This window comes from Geotrypetes seraphini, chromosome 8 (assembly GCF_902459505.1).
Source record: "Geotrypetes seraphini chromosome 8, aGeoSer1.1, whole genome shotgun sequence".
NCBI lineage: Eukaryota > Metazoa > Chordata > Amphibia > Gymnophiona > Dermophiidae > Geotrypetes > Geotrypetes seraphini.
Window position 1 is genome coordinate 22352600 of NC_047091.1, and position 18534 is coordinate 22371133.

Consider the following 18534-nt stretch of genomic DNA (forward strand, 5'->3'; position numbering starts at 1 on the left):
TTTCTTCCAATGGAGAAGATGCAATGATAGAGCATTGAAACACTTATAGGGTTTTTTCCCCAGTTAGTGTTTTTCATCACCTTTATTCAAGGTTCTGAGCACCTCTCTGGTTGAAAGTCTTCTCTTCTATACATAAGGAGTTTTCCTTTATTTTTGTTTATTTGTTTGGTCCTATCCTTTGGGAGACTACTTGCTATACTATTGACCCAGTATATTTGATTGGGTTTCCATATTTTAGACAGGAACTGCAGTGAGAATCAAACTCAGAACCTCAGAGAGCCAAGGCAGCAGCTCTAACCATCAGGCCACTCCTCCACTCACAAAAACATTTCACAACATTATTCAGATAAAAGGATGCTCTTTTTCTGTTAGCAGGAGTTCACATACGGATTGCTTTTTGATGTGCGCTGTTCTTCAGGCTACAGCTTTTTTGTTTGCGATTCTATTTGATCCTTTATCAACCTGGGACCCCTGATGAAGGCATGTGAACCGAAACACGGACTGTGTCAGGTCCTATGGTTTGTTTTTTTAAAGGTGGCATTTTTAACCGCACTCAATTATTTGATATAATAAATTTAGCCTGCATCATTGTACATGTTTCTACTGTTTTTTTCTTGTTGGTTCTTCCCTTTGTTTGCTAGGTATAATATATACATGTATGATAGGGGTAGTGCTTCTTGTGACAGTTCCAAACACATCCTTAACCCTTTCAGGACCATAAGGATCGTAGGCCACTTTTTGTGGTTTTGACGACATTTTTATGGTAAAAAGGGCTTGCAGATGCCAAAAAATTGATTTTTTTTGTGAAATATCATTATTTTTTTTTTAAAAACTCACACTTCTGGCTTATGGACAGTGTGGCAAGTGAATCTTCTCGTCAATCTGGCAACGACGCTAATGAATGAATGTCGGAACCAGTTTGTTTACATAAAGGCAGTATCCTATGGAATCCGTACATATCAAATTTAGAACTGTAGACTATCCCAATCAAAATTTATAGGATTTTAAAGTTATGGGACAAATATGTCCCTTGGTCCTGAAAGGGTTAAGGTAAGTCAGAGACAAACCCAGAAATTTTGTTCCCAAATGATGTCTATTTGTTCCCCCACAGTCACAAACATGGGCCTGGTCTAGGCTGCTGCTGGGCTGGTGATTTTTGTGTCTTCTCGCTTCTTTGCCTCAGAGGCTATTGGTATTCTGCCTGCAATTGCCAAAGGAAGCAAAGTGCCTATTGCAGGGCAGTATTACTGTGGGAACCTTTGTGATTTAGGTCTTGAACAGAATTATATGGTCAGTATCATTTGTATAGATCAGTGTCCCGCAAATGTTTTTCTGTGGTACACCCACAACTCTGTCCCGCTCCACCCAAACCTCATCTTATTTTCCCTGAGCTTGGGGCCATATCTGGAGGGCCTCTGAGCATGCACAGATGTCAATGCAATGATGTTGCATGCATGAGCACACTTAGTTATCATGTCAATGTCTGTGCATGCTCGGAGGCCTTCCAAACACAGCCCTGGGCTCAGGAAAAATGATATGAGGTTCGTATAAGGGTGGAGAGAAGGAAAGGTAATCCAGTAGCCATAACAGTAAACACTTATTTTCATCAACATTGTGTTTTGAGAAATTCATTTTCAAATTAGATCATTGAACCTTAGGTTTTTCCTGGTGGTATGATGGAATGATTTCTTGAGCTCTTCTACCTTCTCAAGGCTACTACCATGAAACGATGAGGAAAGAATAATTTGATTAAAGATAAAATACAAAAGTGTAACCAGTCTCTTCAATGCTAGATAAGAGAAGGGCGATACCACCATTTCTCTTGGAGGTTCCAAGTACTTGAATTGCAAGCACTAGCAGTTTCAGGTAGGTGGTATCTTCCAGTGCAGTCACATGCTGCATCCAAAATGGCAGCATTTCCCGCCAAAATCAGGACCACAACCATTGCAGTTAGCAGGCCCACTTAAAACATAAGATTGCCATACTGGGACAGACCAAAGGTCCATCAAGCCTAGGATCCTGTTTCCAACAGTGGCCAAACCAGGTTCCGAGAAACTGGCAAGATCCCAAGTAGCAAAAAGCACAGTTACTTACCGTAACAGGTGTTATCCAGGGACAGCAGGCAGATATTCTTGACTGATGGGTGACGGCACCGACGGAGCCCAGGTACGGACAATTTTAGAGTGATTGCACTCTAAGAACTTGGAAAGTTCTAGTAGGCCGCACCGCGCACGCGCGAGCGCCCTCCCACCCGACAGAGGCGCGCGGTCCCCAGTTAGGATAAGCCAGCTAAGAAGCCAACCCGGGGAGGAGGGTGGGACGCAAGAATATCTGCCTGCTGTCCCTGGATAACACCTGTTACGGTAAGTAACTGTGCTTTATCCCAGGACAAGCAGGCAGCATATTCTTGACTGATGGGTGACCTCCAAGCTAACAAAAAGAGGGATGGAGGGAAGGTTGGCCATTAGGAAAACAAATTTTGCAAAACAGATTGGCCGAAGTGTCCATCCCGTCTGGAGAAAGCATCCAGACAATAGTGAGATGTAAAAGTATGAACTGAGGACCAAGTAGCAGCCTTGCAGATTTCCTCAATAGGTGTGGAACGGAGGAAAGCTACAGATGCTGCCATAGCTCGAACTCTATGGGCCGTGACAGAACATTCCAGTGTCAGTCCGGTCTGAGCATAACAGAATGAAATGCACGCTGCCAGCCAATTAGACAACGTACGTTTAGAAACAGGACGTCCCAATTTATTCGGATCAAAGGACAGAAAGAGTTGGGGAGCTGATCTGTGGGGCTTAGTACGCTCTAAATAGTAAGCTAGAGCCCTCTTACAGTCCAAAGTATGTAGAGTCTGTTCTCCAGAATGAGAGTGAGGTTTCGGAAAGAAGACAGGCAGGGCAATGGATTGGTTGAGATGGAATTCAGAGACAACCTTCGGGAGAAACTTTGGGTGTGTACGCAGAACCACCTTGTCATGATGAAAGACCGTAAAAGGTGGATCTGCAACTAGTGCATGTAGCTCACTGACCCTCCTGGCAGAGGTAAGAGCAATAAGGAAAAGTACTTTCCAAGTGAGAAACTTGAAAGGAGTGGTAGCCAAAGGTTCAAATGGAGGCTTCATTAAGGCGGAAAGAACCACATTGAGATCCCAGATTACAGGAGGGGCTTTAAGAGGTGGTTTCACATTGAAAAGACCCCGCATGAATCTGGACACCAAGGGATGAGCCGAGAGAAGTTTTCCATGAACTGGCTCATGAAAAGCAGCAATAGCACTAAGGTGGACTCTGATGGAAGTAGACTTAAGGCCAGAGTCAGACAAAGAAAGTAGATAATCCAACAAAGTCTCCACAGCAAGGGAAGTGGGATCATGTTGATGAAGAAGGCACCAGGAAGAAAATTGTGTCCACTTCTGATGGTAACATTGCAGAGTGGCCGGTTTCCTGGAGGCATCCAGAATGGAACGAACGGGCTGAGATGAGAAGTCAGCCCGAGAGAAACCAAGCTGTCAGGTGCAGAGGCGGAAGGTTGGGATGCAGAAGTGTCTCCTGATGTTGCGTAAGCAGAGAAGGAAACAGCGGAAGAAGAAAAGGCTCCCTGGCACTGAGTTGAAGTAGAAGGGAGAACCAATGTTGCCTGGGCCACCATGGAGCAATCAGAATCATGATGGCTCTTTCCCTCTTGAGCTTGAACAAGGTTCGCAACATGAGAGGCAGAGGAGGGAAAGCGTACAGGAACAGATTGGACCAATCGAGGAGAAATGCATCCGCTGCTAGACGGTGAGGAGAGTAGAGTCTGGAGCAGAATAGGGGTAGCTGGTGATTGTGAGGAGCTGCAAAGAGGTCTATCTGAGGAGTGCCCCACTGAGCGAAGATGGACTGTAGAGTTAAAGGATTGAGTGTCCACTCATGAGGCTGAAGAATTCTGCTGAGCTTGTCTGCTAAAGAATTTTGTTCTCCCTGAATGTAGATAGCTTTCAGAAAAAGTTGGTGATCTGTGGCCCAAGCCCAAATCTTCTGGGCTTCCTGGCACAAGAGGCGAGAGCCTGTCCCCCCCTGCTTGTTGATGTAGTACATCGCAACTTGATTGTCTGTGCACAGCAGGAGGACTTGAGGAAAGAGAAGATGTTGGAAGGCCTTGAGGGCATAAAACATCGCTCTGAGTTCCAGGAAATTGATGTGATGCTTCATTTCCTGGGCTGTCCAAAATCCTTGAGTTTGGAATTCGTTCAAATGAGCTCCCCAGGCATAAGGGGAGGCGTCGGTGGTGATGACAAGTTGATGAGGAGGTAGATGGAACAGAAGACCTCTGGAAAGATTTGAGGATATCAACCACCATTGTAGAGACTGATGAAGAGACGATGTCACAGATATGTGTCGTGAGCAGGGATCCGTCGCTTGGTAGCTAGGGTCCATTGAGGAGTGCGCAGGTGAAGACGTGCGAAGGGTGTGACATGAACTGTGGAGGCCATGTGACCCAAGAGTATCATCATTTGCTTGGCAGAGATGGAACGTTGTGGAAGCACCTGCTGACATAGAGACTGAAGAGTTTGAAGACGGTTGGACGGCAGGAACGCTCTCATGAGGACTGTGTCTAACACCGCTCCAATGAATTGAAGTCTCTGAGTGGGGATGAGATGAGATTTGGGTAGATTGATCTCGAATCCCAGAAGTTGGAGAAACAGGATGGTCTTGGATTTTTTAGACTCAGCCTCCAAAGGAATGGAAAGAGATTCACACATCTCTTTCAGGAAGGAAGTGAAAGATGTAGAATCCTGTTTTGAGGATGGATCTGGAGCAGCAGGATCATCCTCATCCGAGGAACACTCACCCTCAGAAAGAAAAGGCTCTTCGGAGTCACCCCACAGATCAGGGTCCCTAATATGGGAGCTACGGTCTCGAGACTCCGGAGTAGAGGGTTCTAGGTGTTGGGATTTGCGTGCCGACTTACCCGACCTCATAGATACGGTACCGGGAGATGTTACCGACTGCAGTGGTGCCGAAGTCTGCACCGACTGATGCTGGGCTCTCGGTTCCGGTGCAAGAACTGGCATCGATATCGATGAGGCCGAGTGAACCGGTACCGAGACAGTGGACGCAGACAAGGAGAAATTAGGTTCTTACCTGCTAATTTACTTTCTTTTAGCTTCTCCAGACCAGTAGAGGTTAACTTTACGAATGGGTATATATCTAATCATGACCAGCAGGTGGAGACTGAAAACAAAACTTTGGGACAGTATATACTATCCTCCCTTCTCTATTTCCCTCAGTCTGCCGAATAGCCAAGCAGAACCAAGAACTGGAAAACAGGAAGAAAACAATACTCCGAACAGGAGTAACAAATAACATACCCAAATGCTGTTGGAAAATGCAGAGGAGAAATACCCGAAGGAAAATGTCCCCACAGCTCGCCAGCTAAGCCAGCCGAGCCACAGCCGCTGTTCTTTAATTCTCCCCGGCCCTAGAAAAATACTAGAACCCGCAGCAAAAAACAAAAACTGCCCGCGAAAACAGCCCCAACAACAACAACAACAACAGACAGGGTGGGGACCTCTACTGGTCTGGAGAAGCTAAAAGAAAGTAAATTAGCAGGTAAGAACCTAATTTCTCCTTCTTTAGCACTCTCCAGACCAGTAGAGGTTAACTTTACGAATGGGACGTACCAAAGCAGTCCCTCTCACGGGCGGGACCCCCGAAGGGCCGATACCAGAACACGCTCACCGAACACCGCGTCCCGACGCGCCTGAACATCTACCCGATAATGTCTAACAAAAGAATACAAGGAGGACCAAACCGCAGCCTTACAAATATCCACCGGAGGCACGAGCGACGACTCAGCCCAAGAAGCCGCCTGACCCCGAGTGGAATGAGCCTTGAGAAACTCCGGAACAGGCTGCTGTTTCAGAAGATAAGCGGAAGCAATCGTCTCCTTGATCCAGCGCGCAATAGTAGCCTTAGAAGCGCCAGCTCCCCGACGAGGACCAGCCAGGAGGACAAAGAGATGATCGGACTTCCGGAATTCCTGGGTCCGCTGCACATCAGAGCGAAGGACCCGACCGACATCCAACTTGCGCAGCTGCCGTTGCTCAGAAGAGCCCTCCCGACCACCCAAGACCGGGAGAACCACCGATTGATTGACATGAAAAGGAGAAACAACCTTCGGCAGAAAGGAAGGAACAGGCCGCAAGACGACCCGCTCCCTAGACAACTCCAAGAAGGGAGCCCTACAAGAGAAAGCCTGCAGCTCAGAAATACTCCTAGCAGAAGTAATGGCCACCAAAAAGACCGCCTTCAAAGTAAGGTCCTTCAAAGAACAGTCGTCCAAGGGCTCGAAAGGCGGGCGCACCAAAACAGAGAGAACCAGATTAAGATCCCAAGAGGGAACCGAGGGCCGTAGGGGAGGCCTAAGCAACTTGGCCGCCCGCAGAAACCGAATCACATCAGGAAGAGCCGATAAACGCTGACCTGACACCAACCCTCGAAAGGTCGACAGGGCCGCAAGATGAACCCGGAGAGAAGACCAAGCCAGGCCTCTATCCAGGCCATCCTGCAAGAACTCTAGAATGTTAGGCAGAGAAGCGCGAAAAGAGGTCACTCCCCGCGCCCGACACCATTCCTCAAAGAGACGCCAAACCCGCACATAAGCCCGAGAGGTAGAAAGCCTCCGGGACCCCAACAGTGTAGCGATCACCTTGTCTGAATATCCCTTCTTGCTAAGGCGACCCCTTTCAAGAGCCACGCCGTAAGACAGAAGAGAGACGGGTCGAACAAGGGAATGGGACCCTGCATCAGAAGGTCGTCCGAGAGAGGCAGAGGAAGAGGAACCGCCACCAGGTGTCTCACCAGATCCGCATACCACGGACGTCGAGGCCAATCCGGAGCCACCAGCACCACCAAACCCGGATGGTGAACAATGCGAAGAAGCACTCTGCCCACCAGCGGCTAAGGAGGGAACACATACAACAGCCCCTCCGTTGGCCACGGCTGGACCAGAGCATCCAGACCCTCGGCCAGCCCTTCCCTGCGACGACTGAAGAAGCGGGGCACTTTGGCGTTGCCACTCGTGGCCATCAGGTCCATCAGGGGCTGCCCCCAATCTTGCACTATCAACCGAAACGCTCCGGCGCCGAGAAACCACTCTCCTGGATCCAGGAAGTGACGACTGAGGAAGTCTGCCTGAACATTTTCTACCCCGGCTATATGAGAAGCCGAGAGGTCCAGAAGATGGGACTCCGCCCAAACCATGAGCCGAGCCGCCTCCTGCGCCACAGGAGTGCTCTTGGTGCCCCCCTGACGATTGACATAAGCCACCGCCGTGGCATTGTCCGACAGGACTCTGACCGACTTGCCCAGCAAAAGGGAGTGGAAAGCTAACAGCGCCAGCCTGACCGCTCTGGTCTCCAACTCGTTGATCGACCAGGAGGCCTCCTCCGCGGACCAGGTGCCCCGAGCTGAGTGGCCCATAAACTGAGCCCCCCAACCGAGGAGACTCGCATCCGTAAGGAGCACCGTCCACTGCGGGAGATCCAGACCCACCCCCTGAACCAGGTGAGGGGTCCGGAGCCACCAGCGCAGACTGCAGCGCGCCAAGCCTCGCAGGGGAACCGGAACATCCAAATCTTGCCTCCGGGGAGACCACCTCCGGAGCAGAGCATACTGAAGAGGACGCATGTGGGCCCGCGCCCACCTCACCACGTCCAGGGACGCCGCCATTGACCCCAGGACTTGGAGGAAATCTCGCGCCCGAGGACCCCGGGACGCCAAAAGCAGGCGAATCTGAGATTGCAATTTGCTCACCCGGGCCTCTGGAAGGAAGACCTTCCCCAAGGAGATGTCGAACATAACCCCAAGGCACTCCAGACGCTGAGCCGGGACCAACCGACTCTTGGAAAGGTTGACCACCCAGCCCAGCGACCGGAGAAACTCCACCACCCGAGCCGTAACCCGGGAGCTCTCCTGCAACGACTTTGCCCGAATCAACCAGTCGTCCAGGTAGGGGAGAACCAGGATGCCCACCGACCGCAAGGCTGCCGCGACGACCACCATTACCGTGGTGAACGTCCGAGGAGCCGTGGCCAGACCAAAGGGAAGCGCACAGAACTGAAAGTGCCGCCCCAAGATCGCAAAGCGAAGGAAGTGCTGATGAGAGGCCCGAATTGGAACCTGCAAGTAGGCCTCCGTCAGATCGAGAGACATCCAGGATGGGCCGAAAGGTCCCCTCCTTTATGGCCACCACAAAGTAAATGGAGTACCTGCCGGTGCCCCACTCCGTAGGGGACACCGGCACCACTGCCTCGAGATCTAGCAAACGCTGAAGGGTCTGACGAAAAGCCTGCGTCTTCCATGGAGTCTGACATGGAGAAGCGAGGAAAAGGTCCGGCAGAGAGCGGGTAAACTCCAGAGCGTAACCGTCCCGCACCACCTCAAGGACCCACTGATCGGACGCGATCTCGGCCCATTTGGGGAAAAATTTGCGCAGCCGGGCCCCCACCGGAACCAAAGGGGGCGCCGGCAAGGAGTCATTGCGCAGGACGGGAAGCGGGGGAACCGGCGGAGGGATTCCCTGCCCCCCGACGGGCCCCCCGAAAGGGCTGCATGCGCTGGAAGAACCGACCCCGGGAAAAACCCTGAGCCGGGAAAGAAGCAGCCCCACGCCCCGGGCGATACTTGCGAAATTCCCGCAAACGCCCCCGGGCAGCCCCACACCCAGACGCAGGGCGGGCACGGTCCTCAGGCAGACGGGGCACCTTCGAGTCCGTCAGAGTCTGAATCAACTCATCTAATTCCTCTCCAAACAAAAAGACCCCCTAAAGGGAACTTTAGTAAACTTAGCTTTGGACGCAGAATCCGCCGCCCAAGCGCGCAGCCACAAAATACGCCGCGCGGCCATGCCATAGACTTAGCCGAAATCCGCACCAAGTCATAAAGAGCATCTGAGAGGAACGAGGCAGCCATCGCAATCTTCGCTACCACCTGATCCACTAGAGACCAGTCATCAGACTCCCGATCCAGGACACGCTCAGCCCACCGAAACACGGCGCGAGCGACTAGCTCCCCACAAACAGCCGCCTGGACCCCAAAGGCAGAGACATCAAAATCATACTTAAGAAGAGTCTCTAACGCACGCGCCTCCGAGACCCTAAGAGCAGAACCGTCCATAACAGGCACGGTATGCCGCTTAGGAAGTGCCGAGACCACCGCGTTCCCCATTGGCGAAATTAAGGTAGCCCTACCTCCCTCCGGGACGGGATACCCAAGAGCCAAGGCGCACACCAAACGAAACTGCGCCCATAGGCCACTGCGCCAACACAAAATCCCGCAAATCCTGACGCACAGGAAAAGAGCGGGAACCAGGACAGACCCCCTGAAGCAGAGGGGCCCCCATACGCGGGGTCTCCGGCGGCGCCACTGCAAAAATGCAGCACCAAGGAGACCTGCTACACAGGTCTAAAAGCTCATCCCTCTGAATAAAAAAGCGCACCACGGACGCATCTGCTCTGGAAGACGGGAAACCCGCCGCCCCGCTGCCAACAGGCGTCCCCTCTAGAGGATCCTGGAAGCCCGCCAAAGCAGCCAGGTCCTCAACCAGGCCAACACGCTCCTCCGCCCACCAATTCGCAATCCAAGCCCCCCCGCGGGCGCTTGGATGAGGGAGGAGGAAGAGGGGACGCCAAACGAAAAGAGGGAGGCAAAGCCATAGGGGGCGCGGAGGGAAACCCCCCCCGAAACCCCCCAGGCGCACGTGGGACCACCAAAAGTCCGCACAAAGAAAGAAAATAAATTGGGGGCAAAAAACCCCTGGGGGTCCCCAGGGACTCCCTGCCCCAGCAGGGGTCCATGCTGAAACCTGCCCCTGTGTTCGCCATACAGGGGGAAGGTCACCTGAGGTTGCAGACAAAATGGAGGGGCCAGACAAAGAAAATGGCGAAGTTCCCGCCAAAAATGCTCCCTCCATGGCCTGTAGCGGCTGAGAAGACTGAACAGTCCCAGCCGCTAAGACAGGCAAGTCGGCATCAGCTGTCAAAAAATCAGCTGAGAGGGAATCCTTCGGGGAATCCCTCCGTGGGCGGTTGTGGAAGACCGGGCTTCCCCACTGCTCCAAGCCGACTCGCGAGGCACCATCAGCGGGGAGCTCTGGGCGCCTGCAGCCGCTGCCGACGGAGCTCCACCACCTCACCGACCCAAACCGCCGAGTTCAGGCCGGCCGCGAGTGCCTCGCGGCTGGACTACAATTGTGGCCTACTCCCCCGGAGAAGGGCACAATTGCTCCAGACGCGACCTAGCTATAAAAAAGTGCTGGTTACATGAAAAAATACAGTAAAATACAGTTTTCTTAAAGGGAAACAACCCTTCAGACCAGCACTACCTCAGGATTTTTTTTTTTTTTTTTTTTTACAGAACAGACTCCACAGGCTCTCGAAGCAATATGCCTTGCTTGACTTAGGGGGCAAGGCTTACTGCTGAGGCTCCTCTAAAAAAATGTGGGGAGGTGGAGGAAGTGGGGGGAGGGACCCCGCTCGTGACCCGCCGGGTTTGACACCCCCGAGGTCGGACGGACCCCCAAACAGGGCCCGACCAAGCTCCGTCCGGCCAAAAACAGGGACAATAAACCCCTAAACAAATTCCAACAGCCCTACCAAGAGAGATGGGTACAGATCACTCAACACCTGCTGGAGACTGAAAGAAGACTGAGGGAAATAGAGAAGGGAGGATAGTATATACTGTCCCAAAGTTTTGTTTTCAGTCTCCACCTGCTGGTCATGATTAGATATATACCCATTCGTAAAGTTAACCTCTACTGGTCTGGAGAGTGCTAAAGAATAAAGGTTGCTCCACTGCCGGTACCGGCGGCTCATACCGGACCGGGACCGGAAGGTTCGGTGCCAATAGAGCAGGGAAGGAGTTGTTGTAACTGAGGCCTCGATGGTGGCAGTAGGCCCCGCCGGGGCAAAACCGAAATGAAGAAAAAAATAAAGAAATAAACTCTCGGGTTTTTTGTTTTTTTTTTAGAAAAAGAAAAGAAAGAAGGGAAAAAACTCCCAAAAAGGTTTCGCGAGCGGGAAGGCGTATAAGAAAAAATTTCAACAGCCGTTGAAAAATGCGACTTCTTAGCTCCGCGGAAACTAAGAAACTGGGGACCGCGCTCCTCTGTTGGGCGGGAGGGCGCTCGCGCGTGCGCGGTGCGGCCTACTAGAACTTTCCAAGTTCTTAGAGTGCAATCACTCTAAAATTGTCCGTACCGGGGCTCCGTCGGTGCCGTCACCCATCAGCCAAGAATATGCTGCCTGCTTGTCCTGGGATAACAGATTTTATGCTGGTTATCCTAGGAATACGCAGTGGATTTCCCCAAGCCATCTCAATAATGGTGTATGACTTCTCTTTTAGGAAATTATCCAAGACTTTTTAAACCCTGCTAAGCTAACTGATTTCACCACATTCCAAGTTTAATTACACTTTGTGTGAATAAATATTTTTTCTGATTTGTTTTAAATCTACTTCAGGTACTTAAGGGTCCAAGTCTGACCAGCTTTCCCCATTAGACACAGCTCATAGCCACTGCAGCTTCACTTCTCTTCTCTTCTGTGGAGCAGTGCCAAAGTTCAGGCCTCTGCCCTGCCACACTCCTGGCAGGACTGAGAATGGAGCTATCTCCTCCATGTAGCATTAACTGGGGGTGGGGGGGGTGGGAGGGAGTTGGAGGAGAGAAAGGAGGGAGAGAGACAACCAGAGGTTAAGCTTCTTTCTTTGTTCAATGAGGTGTTCAAAATTCTTTCACCTGCTTTGCCTTTTTGAAGCAAAACTAATAAAAAAAAATTTGGACAAAAAAAACAAACAGTAGAAAGAGACTGTACTTTCTGAAAAACAGATATCAATCATACATGCTATTATAAAACTTTGATTTTAGAAAAGCACAGTGCAGTATCCCTTCTAAACATTACTTCTTTAGCTACAAGTGTGAAAACAATACAACTTACAGGTACTGGCACTGCAAGTGGAACTGGGGCATACTGGGAATAGAGGTGGAGAGGAACTGGTATAAACACTGGCACAGGGATAGGAACCACCAAGACCTGGGGCACAGCTGGTGCCACCTCCTCTTCCTCTGTGGAAAAAACACACAGCTGCTTAGTTTATGTTGTAGGCTTGAGCAGCACTCAATATTGAGATTAAAAAAAATAAAATCAGTGAAACAAATTTTCTGTTCATTTCACTTATGTTGTTCAAGTCCCATCTTTCCCTATCACCTATCAATCTATGGATGACCCTCAGAAATCAGAACAAAGGCCGCCAGAGAAAAGCTTCATCTTAGGTCAGGCAACAACTTCTCCATCTTGTTAATACTTTTGGTCTAAATATAGACACTGCTTCTTCCCTTTAGTTTTTTCTTCTTTCACGTCTCCTCTTTCCCTCCTAAACCCCTGCAATCTTCCTTCCCTGCTGTCTCAATTTCCCCAAACACCAAGAGATTTTGGACTATTTAGTTAACTCGGATACATTTCCCCAGGATACCACATACCTGTCTGACACTCCTTGCTCTGTGTATGAGGTTTACAGGAGGTTGCCTTTGTTTGTGTGATTGGCTTGCATAGCAGCGCCTTGTTCTTTAGGAGCCTGGGAGGTAGTGAAGAGGGCAGCTTTAGAGCATCTGTCTGGGTACTAGCCTGATAGAAAGAAGACAAGATTATGGAACAGTTAAAAAAAAAAAAAATCACCACACTTAGTTGTTTTACTAGGTCTATAAATTTATAGAACACTTCCAATACCAAACAAAAAAGTTTCTTGGAGCCATTTGGAGCCGAATGCTCTAAGATTGCCTTTAAAATCCTGTGGGTTGCTGGTAAATTCTTCAATTTGAAAACAGCAATCAATGCTGAAACAATTTTGCATGCAAATGAGTTTTGCAGTGGTACCACCATAATTCCATCTGCTCAGTTGGAGAAAGCGACAGACAAGCACAGAGGACATGGGCAGAGCTGGCAGGGGAAGCCCAGAAGCAGCCTCCTGCTGCTCAGCTGTTTAGGGAAAGAAGAGTAGAATTTTTTTTTCTAGTAGGCACAGATGTGCGTGTGTTACACATGTACATCTATGCCTCTAAAAAAATAAATAAATAATGATGTGCCGGGACCCTACCCCCCTTAATTAAAAAAAAAAAAAAAAATTCAGCAGGAGTAATGCACACTCCCTCCTGCCTTGGCCACACAGACACCCCCCCCAACCCCTCATTTAGACAACCAACAGGAGAGATGCCCACTCCCTTCTCCCCTGTGGGAGGGGCCTTAGGCAACTGCCTACTGGTAGGAGGAGTAAGCTTAAGGTACAGGGGGTGAGTTGTGGGGTGTTGGAGGGGTCCGAGTGGCTGAGGCAGGAGGGAGTGAGCATCCTTCCTGCTGATCCTCACAGGGGGGAGGGGGGAGGAGTCTAGGTGGCTGAGGGCAGGAGGGAGTAGTATCCCTCCTGTCGATTTTTTTTTTTTTTTTAAAGTTCTGGCATAACTTATTATTTTTAATGGGGACAGATATTAGGAGTGTGTAACATGCACAACTTCTGTGCCCATTAAAAAGGAAAAGAAAGATCCAAGAAGGCCGCGGCTAAGACGTGCTGAGAAGTACGCACCTGAACCGCTCTGCTCCTCATTATACTTTTTTTTTTCTTCTCGGCAGCTTTTGTGGCCAGATTTCCTTAGCGATGCCGAAGAGGAGAGGTAGGATTGCTGCTGGCACCTCGCAGCGCTCCACAGTACCAACTCTCGGCAACATCAAGCAGCTACTGCAGCGGATGCAGGGAGTTGAAACGCCGATGTCCGATGTCAGCCCCCTGAGAGCGCCGGGGCCGGGCGAGACCGGAGCTGTTTCTTTTGGGCCAGATACCACTCTTAGCCCAGACATACGAGCGCCACACCCGCAGCCCCAGATTACCAGTTCTCCAAGGGGTGCGGAAACCCCGAAGCTGGGGGAGGTCCTTTCTCCTGAGGCAGTCAACATCACTATGGAGAGCATGGAGGCAGAAACACCCTGTACAGGGAGTTTCTGCCTCCATGCTCTCCATAGTGATGTTGACTGCCTCAGGAGAAAGGACCTCCCCCAGCTCCAGGGTTTCCTCACCCCTGTACAGGGAGTTTCTGCAGGAGAATCGGAGGCTAGTCCAGCAGCAGGTGGTGGAACAACCCAGACGGAACAAAACCGGGGAAATTCTTCAGAGGGTGAGCATTTCTACACTCAACAAAAGTTTCCAATATGGGAGAAGGCAGCTCAGGTGACTCTGGAGTCCTTATGGGATTTAACGGCTAATTTTGCTAAAACTATTAGCCCCAATTTCCAATATACAGAGACTAAATTGATTCAACATACTAAGGAGCTTAAAGACTTAAAGCAGCACTTCTGCCTATACTTGTGGCAAAAGTAAAGCAGTATTTGTTAAAATAGAGAAGGAAAGAATTTCTATATTTTCTTTAGTTTTGTTTTTGAAAATCTCTATTAACCAACATGAAGACAATCCAACCTTTACTTACAATATTCAATTAATATTTTACATTTATAAATTATATATTACCCAAACTCACTTTCACCAAGCCTACCCCCCCCCCCTTTACCTATATGCCACCCCGTTTCCACTGTTGACATAGGAAGCTTATCATGATGTAGGATCCTGCCATCCCTCCCAATGAATTTAATATCAAGTTGCTCACTCTTGGGGATAATTTTGGAATATATTTATCCCATGTCATTAAAAAATCTTTCATTTGAAGGTTCTCTTGCAACTCTCATCAAATGGGCATGAAATTTGTTCCACCTGCACCAGAACAAGTCCAGAATTTAAGAACACATTACTTCTACCCTTGCTCAAGAGTAATTTAGGCCCCTTTTCCCAAATACCATAAGAATCTACTTTGCCAAAGAAAAATTAAAGGTAAAGGAAATTGTCTGCCCGATCAATCTTTCCATGTATTGAACAATGGACAGTCAATTGTTTGTTACTTTACTACAGTATTTTCAGCTACTTTAAGGCACAGAATTATGAGTTGCTGTTTAGAAAGAGATGCTCTATGAAGAACCCTAAATTGGCATTCCTGCAATAAACACTATAGACTATTGTTGGACTCCGTTTCACTAAGTGAAGCCCTAAATCATTGTCCCACGAGCTCACTGTAATCCCTAGAAAGGGTCGTTTTACATATAGCCCAGTAAACTCTAGAAACAGACATGCATCCTGGCTCCTGTATTTCCCAAAAAACTTTATAACTTGACTCTAAAATAATGCAGTAATTGATGGTCTCCTGGCCTGGTAAGCATTCTCTGCTGCAACTCTACTTAAATCATACGTTTTCCATCTTCCCACAGTAAATGCTCCATGAATGCAACATCTTTTTCGTTGGTGCATGCTCCATTCCTGGCTGAAAATCTGCATTCCCTCCAATTAGTAAGCAGATCATATAAATTTTCTATTATCTTTGACTGCTACCCCAACAAATTTAGCCACTTCTCTTTATATTATGTTCAGACATTTCTGTAATAGCCCAATAGAAATAAGCTGCATAACGCTAGTAAAATAAAAATACCTAGATGGTTGTATTTTTAATTTTTTTTTAATCTGAATGATGCTCTCTTTAAAAATAACTAACTAAAAGGCAGCCAGGTTAAGGGCATATGCAAAAGTAGTGTCTGCTGTTCTCTGTCTCAATACAAGCCGATTATTTGAGTTCATAGAAACAAAACAAATGGCATCAAAATAAGTCTGCTCAGTCATTACCCATCTTCTCCCTCACAGATCCTGTTTTTCAGATAATTCAGCTCTCTAAGCATAGAAGACTGCACATGTCTTTTGTGGAGCCATAGAAAAAGGGTCATAATTTTCTGTATTAAACACATGCATACTTACATCACCAATTATCTTTGCTGTCACTGTAGGTACTGCACCTATTAACATACAAAAAAAGACCTTAGCAGTCAATCTTGTTACACTGCATGTTTACATAGAATATTTTGATCCTGAAATCTCTCAAGGAAAGCACCTCCCACAACTCTGCTCAGACCATGGCACAGATCAACAAACTGAATCGTTTGACAACTTATGATTTATTTTTCTAAACTCACCTTCTTTACAAGCTACAGACAGAAGACTGAGGGAGGTATTAACCTGCTAACTTCTCATTCTCCCTTTCAACTATATACGAGTCATGTGACGAACAGACAAATGTTGTTTATAAAAATGGCAGTACAGAAAATTTTTTTTTTTTTTTTTTTTTAGTTTTTTTATTCATTTTTCATATAACAAGTGTATCACATAAATTTATACAATTTCATTGAGTACACACTTGATAATCCTTCATAGATCATTGTAAATACAACATATTATTATATAATACTGTACTATAATATTGAAAAAGCATATCATACTTAATAAGTATACCAACTATTACTCTAATTATAAACCCACCCCCTCCCCTTCCTTTGAAAATTGCATACAATATGGCAAGATATAATGATGAATTGTTTATCTTATGATATGAATAAAATAAACCCACCCACACCCCCTCTTATCCAATATCTTATTATGGGAAAATTGAATCATTCATTGCAAAAGTCTGTTAATTGTCCCCAAATCTTCTTAAACTTATCTATATATCCTCTTTGTATTGCAAATGTACGCTCCATTTTATATATATGGCATACTGAATTCCACCAAAAGTTATAATTTAACCTGTCAGTTTTTCCAATTGTGTGTTATTTGTTGAACTGTGACTCCAGTTAATATAAATAAAAGTTTGTTGTTATTTGAAGAAATTTGACTCTGTGCTCTCATTGCTGTGCCAAATTTCTATGTAGCATAATATTTGCTGTTAGCACTTCAGGCTACTGAAATGGCCAGAGCATATTGTGTACACAGCAAGGACGCAGCTATGGTCTCCCATGAGTACAAAGCACATTTTCAAAATGCACTTTAAAAAATCCCCCCAAAACAAGTGGAAAAAAAGAAACTTGGACAAATATGGTTAAATGCCTATTTTCTATGGTACTATAAAGGTTTCAAAAGCATCTGAACTTTTCCGTGTGAGAGTACAAAATGCCGCTATACCTTGTAACACATTGTTAGAGTTAAGCGTAGGCTGAGCTGCAGGCGTGCTAGCCAGGGACACCACATTTGCTATCACTGGAGTTGAATCCTTCCTCACAGAAGGCGATGGTGCTGTGGAAGCAGTTGGAGCCACCGATGCATTTGCTGAAGGGGGGAAAAAAGTAAATAAATACAGTCTGCAGCATCCACTGCAGTGCTGACAATCCGCTATCTAGCTCCTCATCTCAATTTGAAAGCGGGCAAAACAGGTGAAGTCATCATTAGCAGTTTACCTGTATTGTTCTGAGGTGTGGAATCAGATGTACTCTGCTGACTGCAAAACATTAAAATGCAAAGCAGATTGCAGAAATGCTTGATCTCCCCTCGCCATTTCAGAGACTCGCTGAGCTTACCCTGCCGTTTGCAGCCATCACACTTGGCCATCTAGGAAAATAGATAAGGGTGAGGCCAATGCTCATTTCAACAGCAATACTTTCAAAAAAAGGTTTTTAAAATGCTCTTACATATTACATGGTTTGTTTTTACCATAAAAATCTGGGAACACCAAAAGCTAAAACTGTCAAAGAGAAGTTAGAATCAGTCATGAAACTGCATGCAACACAGCCTGACACGAGTCGGCTAAATGTAGTTGATAAAAATTTCACCAGCTGAGTTAGAACAGTTTTATACTGCTCAGTAGAATGGGGTTGTGGCCGTGTTCATCCAATTTTCAAGGTAATATATAGAATTAAAACAAAAAGCAAAGGAAATAAGGTAATACCCTTTTTATTGGACCAACTCAATGCATTTTATAAGAACATAAGCCGTGCCTCTGCTGGGTCAGACCTGAGGTCCATCATGCCCAGCAGTCCGCTCACGTGGCGGCCTATCTATACCTTTCTGGCCCCTTTTCCTTCAGAAAATTGTCCAATCCCTTCTTGAACTCCAATACCGTACCCTGTCCTATCACTCCCTTTGGAAGCATGTTCCAGGTGTCCACCACCCGTTGGGTGAAGAAGAACTCCCTAGCATTGGTTCTGAATCTGTCTTCCTTTGTTTTTTATTTCTATATACTGCTCAGTGAAACTTAAATATTGATCCCCAAATAGCAGGTGGAGAAAGGTTTTTAAATACTCACCCCCTTCCTAGGAATTTAAAAACAAACCACCCTGGACCATAATTATCCCACTCCCTTCCCAGCCTGATAAAAAAAAATCCCAAAAGAAAAGCAATAGCCCTGAGCCATGATCATCTCCAAAATGTCCTCTCCCACTATCACTAAGAATTCCCCAAAGTTACTCTGTGACCCCACACCAAGCCAGAAGGACCACCACCCTTGGCTCTGCTGGATACTCTAGGGGGTAGGGAGAAGGCAGGGAACTATCTTCCTATTTTGTGTAGCAAGAGATACTTTTGAGGCCACCCTACAACACCTAGTGAGGATGATAAGAGAACCTGAGCATGCAGACGCAAAATAACTTTC

At 47.5% G+C, this 18534-nt stretch overlaps 1 protein-coding gene across 2 annotated transcripts in view; it reads right to left on the reverse strand.

Annotated features, from left to right (window-relative positions):
- The window catches only part of ZMYM4 (zinc finger MYM-type containing 4), a 157293-nt gene that overhangs the window by 41397 nt on the left and 97362 nt on the right, over positions 1-18534 (reverse strand). For both annotated transcript variants that reach the window (XM_033955236.1, XM_033955235.1), the window contains exons 15-19: positions 17345-17495; positions 17073-17216; positions 15876-15913; positions 12517-12661; positions 11975-12102 (exon numbers count right to left, since the gene is read on the reverse strand). In XM_033955236.1, the coding sequence (XP_033811127.1) occupies positions 11975-12102; positions 12517-12661; positions 15876-15913; positions 17073-17216; positions 17345-17495 (606 nt within the window). The remainder of the gene's footprint in view (positions 1-11974; positions 12103-12516; positions 12662-15875; positions 15914-17072; positions 17217-17344; positions 17496-18534) is intronic.